This window comes from Silene latifolia, chromosome X, assembly GCF_048544455.1.
Source record: "Silene latifolia isolate original U9 population chromosome X, ASM4854445v1, whole genome shotgun sequence".
NCBI lineage: Eukaryota > Viridiplantae > Streptophyta > Magnoliopsida > Caryophyllales > Caryophyllaceae > Silene > Silene latifolia.
In genome coordinates this window covers 233,148,362-233,159,844 of record NC_133537.1, presented here as the reverse complement: position 1 = coordinate 233,159,844, position 11,483 = coordinate 233,148,362, and the positions used below count along the sequence as shown (strand labels likewise).

At 36.8% G+C, this 11,483-nt stretch overlaps 2 protein-coding genes across 6 annotated transcripts; one reads left to right on the top strand and one right to left on the bottom strand.

Annotated features, from left to right (window-relative positions):
- Window positions 1–1,023: 1,023 nt before the first annotated feature.
- LOC141623840 (uncharacterized) lies at window positions 1,024–2,506 on the top strand. The gene has a single exon (XM_074439991.1). It carries the CDS (start codon window positions 1,378–1,380, stop codon window positions 2,329–2,331), a length of 954 nt encoding a protein of 317 aa, XP_074296092.1. The 5' UTR covers window positions 1,024–1,377; the 3' UTR covers window positions 2,332–2,506.
- A 149-nt stretch (window positions 2,507–2,655) lies between these two features.
- Window positions 2,656–6,662, bottom strand: LOC141623838 (uncharacterized). Of its 5 annotated transcripts, none has more exons than XM_074439988.1 (5): window positions 6,196–6,662; window positions 6,010–6,091; window positions 4,582–5,301; window positions 4,194–4,448; window positions 2,656–3,223 (listed from the first exon to the last, which is right to left on the bottom strand). In XM_074439988.1, the coding sequence occupies exons 1-5, from the start codon at window positions 6,581–6,583 to the stop codon at window positions 3,181–3,183; spliced, it is 1,488 nt and encodes a 495-aa protein (XP_074296089.1). In that variant the 5' UTR covers window positions 6,584–6,662; the 3' UTR covers window positions 2,656–3,180. The 5 variants fall into 5 exon arrangements, with proteins under 5 accessions (XP_074296089.1, XP_074296087.1, XP_074296091.1 ...); XM_074439986.1 differs by having other exon boundaries at window positions 2,656–3,134; XM_074439987.1 differs by having other exon boundaries at window positions 2,969–3,223; window positions 4,189–4,448.
- Between the last annotated feature and the right edge of the window lie 4,821 nt (window positions 6,663–11,483).

Below are 11,483 nucleotides of genomic sequence, written 5' to 3'. Positions count from 1 at the left end.
CCCCCAACAACCCTATCCACGCCCCGTACCTTATCCCCCTCCTCCCATGCCTTTAGCACCATATCCACTGTACTTCGCCATATACCATAGAACATCTGAGGATGGAAAGTAGCTTCCTGAAAAACCACCCTATTTCGAACCACCCATAAGCACCACAATGTACCCAAAAATTTAATCAACCTAGTAGTAGCACCCTCAGACTTACCCAGAAAAGACATCCAGTTGATAATCCAGTCTCCAATATCCATTGAGGGAGCGCAGTTAACCCGAATACCCAAATCCAAACAAGCCCAAATACGCTGAGCGACACTACAGTCCCTAAAAAGATGTGCTCTGGATTCCATGCACCCATTCTATACATTCAAAACTTACAATATTATTATAACATAAATCTTGCACGGGTTTTAAATTAATTAAATATAAAGTTTTAAATAAAAATATCAGACCACCCTTAATTAATGAAATGATTTGAATTCAAAAACCTGGTAGGAAATTAAAAGAGGCATTGAAATTTATCAAAATGTTCACGGTTCACCGAGTAGCATGGGATGGCGCCATAAAAGCATTCATAAAGGTGAGGTTTCCCATTTTTTATCTCTCGTTCTCTTATTCGTTTACCTCATTTTTTACTAACTTTTTCATTTACTCCCCAATTTATATCTACATCTATGTAATAATGGGGCTCCCCCAATAATATTAATTTACACCTAAAAATTTAGAATTCTCCTCAAAAATATACAAATTTACCCTTACTTTTTCTTTGAAGATCATCCCTAAAAATAATGGAACCTCATATTATGATGAGGTATGTGCAATGATGAGGTTTTCCATTTGAGGTGAGAGAGAGCATTTGAAGAGGTATGTATTTCCCCTTTGCCGATGCTCTAATTGAAAAATATCCTACATTAAAGGCCCTAGTTTCCCGTGTACGTGTAACGGTGTAAGCGTAGTGACGAAATTTCCTCAAATTGTCTATAAGATGACACACACCTCGTACTCATCCGTTTCCGTTTTGTATGTGTCACGAAAAGAGAGGGAAAACCAGGTAAACTACACAATCAAACCTATCTTTATTACCGCCTTGGTGAGTACTACACGACAATATCAATAATTCATTTGTGAATGAATAAGCTTAAGTGTCATCTTAAGTCGCCTTTACATTTAGCCACGAAGTAACAACTCAGCCGCGTGTCCGGACACGTCTAGCAATACAACAACACTTGCTGCATGCCCAACCCGCCTTAGCTTAGCTTATAAAACGAACATCCCTTGATCAACTTCGTTCTGCAATATCTACAACACTATCTATCACATTAACATCCTTATATACATATATATATATTATATATATTCCCATCTTTGTTAAGTTTTGAAAACATGGCTAGTCGTCAAACTGATAAGTACGGTAACCCGGCTCACCACACAGGCCATCTAGGAGCTCCAGGTACTACTGGCGCGTTTGAAACTCATGATCCCCTAGGAGCCCCAGGCACCACCGGCGCCTCACCCACAACGGGGTATAACGGTCAAGAACAGCTACACCGTCCCGCTGCTGGTCTTAATACAACTGGGACTACTGGCCAAGGTTATGCCTATGGGACTGCTTCCACCACGGGACACGTAGGACATGCTCAGGTTGCGACCCCACATACCGCCGGCTTGACCGGCACTTATGATACTGGAGGTGCAGGGCAAGGGACCCACAGAACTAGAGGTTATGACACCGGAGGTGGCGCTGATATCGGCCACATTGGACATGAAGGACGGCATGGTGGTGGCTATGATACTAGTGTTGACAAGGGCAGTGGGGGTGGCAAAGGAGTAGGAGGAGCTCATGGTGGTGGCTATGACACTGGTGGCGACAAAGACCTTGTTGGTGGCCTTGACACCCTTGGCCAGCGAGTAGGTGAAGCTCATGGACAAGGACTAGGAGGTGGTCATGTTGCTAGCGGCTATGAGGCTGGTAGTGATTGGGCCCACACCCAAGGAGTAAAAGAACATGGTGGTGGTGGTTACGACACTGGCGGCAACAAGGGTCACGGACAAGGAGTAAAAGAGCATTCTGGTAGTGACTATGATGCTGGTGGTGATTGGACCCATAGCCAGGAGGTAAGAAGAGAGCATGGTGGCGAATACAACATTGGCGGTGAACGACATAGTGGGGGATACGATAGCGTGACTTGTACCGGTGAACAAGTCCATGGCGGTACTACTGCAACTGTAGTGGAAGTGGTTACAGAGGAGCCAATGCAAGAGGAAGAAAGTAAAGGATTCATAGATAGAATAATGGAACATCTTCCTGGAACTGCTGGTGGTGGTGGAACCAAATGACTATCTCTTGTCTTATCACTTGTTGATTTCCTGTTCTTTGCTTAGTTTCTTTTGTGTACGTAATCTTGGGGTGTACTCTTTTTTTTTTTTGGTTGTGTACTACTTAATCTTGGGGGTGTGCTCAAGATGAGAGCAATAAATAGTGTGAAATATATTGGCCTTTTTTCGAGTCACAGATGAAACACTTTGATGTCGATGTAAATTTAGTGTGAACATCAAATGAGGAACAAGTATTCTGCACAGAATTCCAAATTTATATTATAAACTCGGTATATGTAGTGCAAAAACCAGTGAATGACTTCGATAAATAAGGGACTTCTCTCAGAAAAATATGAGATCAGGAACAACTAATCCCAGGAAAATATGTGACGAAAAGGATCAGGAACAGCACCATTATACACGGCCAGTTTAAATATTCTACAAGAAGCTGCAAATATAGCCACTAGCCACACCAATTAACTATTCTACTAGAAATAGCAAAATGCGTCATGCCAGGTAATACTCATGACAAAGACCAAGGTTCGATAATCTTCGTAGTGTTGTATACTCAGAAGTTGCATTTTGGTTCTTTGCTCCCAACACTATTCTTTCCTCTACTTTGTTCCCAGATCATAACCCCACACAGTCAAAGATACAAACCTGATCATCTAGGGATATACGATAATAGAAATCCCTGAGTGGAACTAAATGATGGTGGATAGGAGTCTTTTGCTCTATCCATGGACCTCATCAGCTCTCTAATCACATTCTTCAACATATAAACCTCGTCAGCTTGGTGTTTCATTTCCCAATTTTGATTTATACTGCAGATCAAAGGAAATTTTTAGTCGATAAACTGCTTCACTGTAATCAAGGGGTTGACCAATAAATTGATGTGACGAATTCCTTATTCCTGCAAGTACAGATTAAAGCACATTACAGCTCAAGTAGGAAAGTGAAAGTCTAAAAGGCAAGGGTGCTGCAAGGCAATTCTGCAGCAGGCACCGACAATGCGCAGAAGGAGGGGCTACTAACGGAAACCATGTCGCTTGCCTGACTAGGTGGATATCATGTACCCAAGCCTATGTTATTAATCTTTGATATTGAGGTCATAAACGTGACAAACACACGACACTATTGGAAACAAAATATTTACTCAACAGTTAACAAATCATGACTTTTACTAGTGGATGCACAAGGAAAGCCTACACGGCAAAAGGAAGAATTTGATATATGAAGCTTACAGTTTGATTTAAAAACATTAAGCCTATCTCTCACACTCTGTATTCCCACTTTCAATAATCTAAATGTAGGAATATTAGTGATAAAATTCATGTGTTTGAAGAATGTCCTTGTACACGAGTGATTTAACAACTTTAAGCCTTATATGAATATATCTCACACATCTCTGTATTTCACTTTACATAATCTAGATGTGGGAGTATTTTTGATAAAATTTATGTTTTACTAATATGTCCCTGTATACGTGTCCATATGTCAGAGTATCAGTGTCGTAAAATTTGAGTCATGACGAGTAGACATGTACTTGTGTAAACACCTGTTCCCAAGTTCGAGTACCATAGCTCCAAACAAGTGACACTTGAAGCATTAACGAATGGCCAAAATCGAAAGTGCTTTGGTGAGACGAAACATATAAACACAATAAGTGTGCATCTAGTTGTCGATTTCAGTTGAGGGTCAACTGGAGGTAATTGCCCTTTATTTCTAAGGAAAGGTTACATCCATCTAAATCCTCCCTACCTTACTCGGTACAAGAGCCTTTATGAAGACATTGGAGGAAGTGATGCCTATGATGGAGCGCATGAGTAATTTCAGGATAAAAGAAATCTATGTATGTATGAAGCATTCAAAGACAACCTGACCTGACTTCAGATTTGAGATTGTCAGAGCAATGTGAGAGAAGTACTTTGACAACAGGGTGCAAATTGATCATTACAAATTGCTCGGAGGTATCTTCTAAACACCAACCACTAAAGCACCATGAATTTGGATTGACAAGAATCATATTCAACATTGAACATTTAGTCTTCAAATCCTTAACTACAGTGCGAAAAGAGAGTTCATCCTTTGCACTCTCTAGAAGCTGACAGGTAAACATTCTCTCCAATGTATATTTCCTATGCAGGTTGAGGCAAGCCAATAAATAAGTCCATTAGATGCAACAATTGATATTGAGGTCCGGAAACCTAAAACATCAAGCAGATAATACTACAGAAAAGGAAGCACTAGCAAGAACCAATAAAATTTTACCTGAACAACCCATCCGGTACACTAGAGGAAGAAGAAACTGAAATGTAACATTTAAGTAATCGAATACCGCCGTCTAATGGTTCAGACCCATCAGTGCTAGGAAATGCGCCTAGAACATGGGAACACTGAGGGCAAGAAAAATTAGTCCACTCGATGTCTTTTGAAAGACCAGATGGCGTGAACAAAAAGGCATTACCAAGATAGCAGTTTAGGAACGACTTCTGCTCTTCTTGAAGGTAAATGGATCCATTAAGTTCTTCGTCCTTGGGGAAAGACTTAGGAGCATCATGTGTACAACAGTGGTTTTCTGACTCAGTATCTTTCTCTAAATCAAAACTTGAGGATGTAAATGATGTCTTCTCATGATCATCAGAAACGTTGAAGACACCATCCATAGAGTGCCCCTCTGATTGGAGTTGCATGGAGCCCTTTTCTGTAGAGGAATCACGTAACATTAAATTCTCAGTAACAGTATCATCGCTAAATTTGCCATCACATTTCCCAACAAGAGACTGTGACAGGGTTTGAAACCCTGTAACATCATCCTTGAAAAGAATTATTGATGCTGAAGTTAACAAGCATGAGCCCTCTGTGCACTTATTTAGTTTGACATATTTAGTGACAAGCTTCTCACTAATGCTTCCAAACGAGCAACAGCACGATCCAAACCAATTGTCAGCAACATCAGTCCAGTTCACAGAAGGCAAATCCACCAAACACCTAGAATGTTCATATGAAGCATGATGGTCAAAGAATCCTATGTATGTGCATATAAAATTATACTGTATCGCAACTTAACCAGACATAGGACATTTTCTTTAAAATCTTTCAGCCGTCAACTGATATAATTCATTACTAGAGACAAAGGATCTTTTAAAACATAAACCTATTCTAATATAACAATTTAACCAAGAACACACATCCACACACCACATATCCACACAACTTGGCAAGAACCAAAACGAAATTGACTTGGTCAACTGTTTGGAAACGCAAGTGTACTCAACTTCAAGGATGTAGTGAGATCAAAAGTCAAGACCTAAGAGCAATTAGAGCACTTTATACATAGAACATGTGACTTTTATGGGCAAAGTTATTTTTTAGCTTTGACCATCTTCATACTATTCTGAAAAATTTACCGTGAGTAACTATTGTTCAATGTTGACATAATTTGACCATGAGAACTGAGAAGGATAAAAAATGAGATATGATTTATGTTTGTTACATTTGACAAATAATGTAGCGAATTCAAATAAATAGAAGGATTTCTAAATAAGCTAAATCATGCTCTCACTATTTTACCAACTTGTACAGGAATCTCATATTTCTAACCTAACATAGGCACATAGCAACAGGACAGTCAAGTTCGAAAAACTCAACTACTAAAATATGTTGAAACTCAAGTAACCGTAAGAAGAAAATACTAACCTAACTGAAGTCTTAGTCAACTTAAAGCGACAGCTTCTGCAGTAAACATGGACGTCTCCTTTGGAAGACAACTCCTTGAAATCTAATCAATCAAACAGCAATTAAACTTGAAATAATCAATTCACATTTGGGGATTGGGGATTACATCAATCAATTAAAAAGCCAAATAAAAGCATAACTGTTTACCGGAATCCATAGTAAGCGGTGTAAGAAGTTGATCATCATAGCCCCCGGAATGAAGGTCGGAAATGAAGGATGCAACAATGGGGTGATCAACGGGAAGAAGAAGAGGTATTTTAACCTCAATATGATCATCAAGAGTTCGGAAATGTAATGGAGATTCAAGGTCGACTAAAACCCTAGGTAATGGAACTATAAGACTCACTAAATTTAGGAGATTACGATCACTCCAACTCAATTTCAGGATGGATTTTTCCAAAATTAAATCGATAATGAGTTTGTCACAGTGATTCACTGGATTGAATTGATGAGAAAAGAGGTAGAGTTTAAGTATTGGGATGTGAGATTGTGATTCCCATGTGAATCGCCATTTTCTAGGGTTTTCGCTCGCCATTTATGCGGGTTTTGGGTGTTCTCCCTCCTCCGTTTTTTGTTTTTATTTTGAGTTTTTGCCGCCTTCCTTTTCACAAGCAAGATCCTCCGTCCACTTTGTGTCCCACTCTATACACATCGTCCCATTAACACATCAATTTTTAGAAATAGCTTCGGTTTTTTAACACCATTACTTTTTATGCAAATAAGGCAGAATACGTCATCATTTTACAATAAAATGTTGTTATTTTCTGATAACAGGTTACCATTATTATTCACATCATTTTCAGGGTAAAAAATGACACATCTAGTCATAACATTTTGTGAATTAATTGGTTACATTTTCTTAAAAAATGGCAACATTTTATCTGTCTGATAAATCAGACCAAAAGTGTCCGTCTGAAACAAGAATTTGTGTTTTTAGAGTATATTATCTTATGGAAAATTTACCCTCATTGCATGTGTATATATACTCATTCCTAAGGCAATAAAAATACAATTCTGTCTCCCTTATTTTCTCTCTAACTTCTCTCTATAATTATCTCTTGTCTTTATTTTACAACAAATTATCAGCACAAGTTTTAACCAACTGAGTAAAGAGGAATTAATAGTCTTAATTTGTTCATACTAGATCTGATAATAAAGAGGTTCATATCACACCTAAATTATTTTATTTCGCTAATTAAGGTATGTACGTTTCACGTTATACTCCATAATTATTTATTGAGGAGATGCACAAAGATATGATCTAATCCCCTATTTACTAAATGAATAGGTGAACTAACAAATTTTCCCTCCAAAAAGCATCTTTGTAAATAAGGAAGCTATTGATAATTTAATTGTATTTACTAATAAATTTACTAATAAATGTAATTAATAATTAAAAAATATAATTTCATTATATAATTATATTCATTAAGTTAATCTTTTTTTCAAATTATATAATTTTCACTAAACACTAAACTATAATATTTTATTTAAAGTAGAAATAATATAAAATTTTAAACTATCAAATCTTTTATTAATGCTATTATTTGAGAATGACTTGACTCATACTATTCATGCTATGTATAAAAAAAATATAAATCGTTTTGATTACTTTTATAACAAAAACAAATTGAGAGAATTTATAAATTGGAATCACTAGCTTTGTGGTATAAAAAATACTTCTTAAAAAATACAATAACGAGAAAAATGACGTGAAATATGATACCACTATTATTTCACAGTTCAATTTTACTTCGATTTTTCTGGTTCTGATTCAATTTTTTTCTCATATCAAAATATAATGACGTGAAATATGAAAAATTAATGAGGTGTTAATTTAGCATGATTAAGTAATACAAAACTAAAAACTCTAAAAATACCGCGCATTCATTGTGCGGGATCTAAACTAGTTTACACATAAATTAAGCAAATTAAGTAAGAACAATTGCGAACACGAGACTATTGAAAAGAAAAAAATAAAGAACAGCGGCCATTAAAGTCAACGAAATCCGCATAGGGAAACAATGTCCATTTGCAAGCAATCTTGTAATTTTGCAGTACTGATATTTATTTGACAGTTTTTATTTACGTATAATTATATTTATGGTGTATATATAAAAATTTATCAATTATGTATATTATTGGACCCGATGTTTTATATATGTGGTCAAGAAGTTTTAAAAAGGGACATATTATATAATTTTGGACCTGAAGCTCCACAAGATTTATTTTATAAAGATGAGCAGATATGTCCATATTAAAACTTTGACCTGAAGTTCAAAGTTTAAAGATGTGTAATAATTTAACACCGTCTCATCAATACAATATATTCTTGTTGTATTAGTGCAAGTGGCCAGAAGTTCACGTGTAAATGCTAGGGACCAGAAGTTCACAGCTGTGTTTTGAACCGCAAATGAGTTTAAAACGGTCTTTTTGAAAGGCAAATTTATTTGCGAATTAATTCATGTTCACTTCATAGTGTGTAATATACGTCTCCTTTGTTGATATTTGTGATCAATATTTCCTTTACCTTTTCTAAATTCCATACTCATATTTGAATTACAAGCGGGGTTGATTTTGTTTCCAAATTGACGGTCTTTTATTCTTATTTATAATCATGTCTCTTCTGTTTGTCACTTTTATCTCCTTATCATTATGCATGTTTTCCCTGTCACTAAATATTGATAGTGGTGATGATTAAGCTGTCTTACTATGTGCGTTTCTCTCCTAGCTAAGAATAAGTAAGTCTGGTTAAGGATATTTTTAAGGCTGGTTACCATGTTAACACTTGGATTCACAATGTTTCTGGCTACTCCATTGCTTCTGGATACAACTGGTTAAGAACTTCTTCCCCTAAGGTCCCTTGGCGGTTTATTTGTTGGAATCCACTCAACATTCCTAAAACTGCATTTATCTATTGGGCAACCCTCCATAAGAAACTTCTTACTCATGATAGATTGGTCCAAATGGGTATCTGCAGTGATGTCAACTGTTGTTTGTGTGATACTGCCCCTGAATCTCATGATCATTTATTCCATGATTGTGTCTTTACCAAAAGATGTATGAGTCTGCTGCAGCTGAAACTTCAATTCCCAGTCCCTACAAACGACATAATCAGGTGGTTCTCTGCTGGTAGATGTAAGAGTGTGCTTCAGAAGTTACATGGAGGTGCTTTTTATGTTGGTGTCATTCATGCAATATGGATAGCTAGGAATCGTGCTAGGCTTCACCATTCAGTTATTCAACCTAAAGTTCTAGTGCATCAAGTTTGGAAGGAGGTGTTAGAAAGATGGAAGAAAAGGAATAGATCTCCCTTGAGACCATTAGAAACACAATGGCTGACTCGTGTAACTATGTAATGTTTCTGAATTTCCTTAGTTTGTGAGATAAGCTTGTAATCAGAACATTGTATACCTATTTTTTTGATTAATATATACTTACCCTTCACCAAAAAAAAAAAAAAGAATAAGGAAGTCTATGCTTGTTTTGTTTAAAAGATCCCAAGACCCCGCGTTTGTTTAAACCATACTTAGTGTTAGTTCTAGTAATTCAGTGCTCGTAAATTTGAGCTTTATTTGCTTCAAAAAGATTACAAAAAGTTATTTGTGTATTTTATTTGCCTTCACTTTTATATTTGTGTACACCACACTTCATTTATATGGTTTTGATAATGTAATTAGTTGACAATATGTTACGATTGCTACTTCAAACATTAGACCTGGGTGAGTATATATTTTCTTATCAATATTTTGGTCTAAAGTTCAAATTTTTTCTTTTACATACTACCTATTTTGGACTAGAAGTTCCATAAATAGAAGTTGTATACCAGAAGTATATAAGATCATCATGGAATGTTTGAGAGACAATCTCACCTTCAAAAGAGTAATATAGTCATGTTTTGATAACAGTATAGCTGTTCACTGGTATTTCAAGTGATAAGCTATGGAATTTCACAGAAGTAATTTAGAGGAAGAAGAGAATGATTATATTAATTTCAAGTGTGTGTAAAACAAATGCATATTCCCCTTTATATATTAGAGGAATGACTTGGTGGTTACTCCATAGAGATAATTACAACGACTTAATTAATTCAGTAAAATCCTAAATTAAGATGCTCTCCAACGGTGCACATTGAAGGAGGTTTTCTTAGTTTGTCCTCATGTCATAATTAAGAGTACCAGAATTTGTTATGACCTCATCCCTTGCATTGTCAGCTTGGTAATTCCCTTTGGAGTCAGTGTTGCACACGCTCTTAATTAAGCAGTATTTACTGGGTTGTATCAATACCCTCTCCTTCAGAGGATCCTTGTCCCCAAGGATCAAATTGAGGAAATCTCTTCTGTAGGTCATATAAAAATTCCCAGGTAACATCTTCAATAGAGGAAGTGTTCCACTTGATAAGAACCTTAGTTGCATTAACTCTGCCTCTCTTAACAACCTTCCTGGCTAGGACAACCTCGAGTTCAAGAATGTGGTGGGGTCCTCGGGGTAGGGTGCAGCTGCTAGATTAGGTCCATAATGCCTTTTGAGTAAGGAAACATGAAAGGTGGGATGAATTTTGGACCCTGCTGGTAAGGCTAGCTTATAAGCCACTTTCCCAATCCTCAACAAGACCTTGTAAGGGCCATAATATTTCTTTGCCAGTTTCTGGTTGACTCTAGCATAAACAGAATGTTGTCTATAAGGATGCAACTTCAAATACACATAGTCACCTACTTCAAATTCTCTGTCAGTCCTTTTTTTGTTAGCCTGCTGCTGCATCCTGTTCTGAGCTCGAGCCAGATTAAATTTAATGGACTGCAGTGTCTCTTCTCTATCAACCAAAACTCGATCCACTGTATCTACCTTACTAACACCAGGCATATAAGGTAAATGGACAGGGGGGGGCTTCCCATACAGGACTTCAAAAGAAGTTGCTTTAATGGCACTATGGAATGTTGTGTTGTACCAGTATTCTGCAGCAGGCAGGTATTTACACCAGTCTAAGGGTGCTTCACTACAAAAACACCTGAGATAAGTCTCTAAGCCTCTGTTTAGTACTTCTGTTTGGCCATCAGATTGTGGGTGGTAGGATGAGGTTAGGTTCAGGCTGACCCCATGCACAACAAACAACTCTTGCCAAAAGTTACTCAGGAAAATTGAATCTCTATCAGATACTATAGTCTCTGGCATCCCATGTAACTTATAAATGTAATCAAAGAAGGCTTGTGCGACATCAGCAGCTGTGTATGGATGACTTAGAGGTACAAAGTGAAGGAAAAGTAGATCTATATACTCAACATATTCATATATGTTTTATGTTAATTTAATCATAAAATTAAATGGTGATCTTATGCATGCAAACAATAATATAATTAAAGAAGAAATCTTCATCTTACATTGTGATTTTCGGATCAATAGGGCACAAGAGAGTTCACCTACTCTCTTGTTCTTGA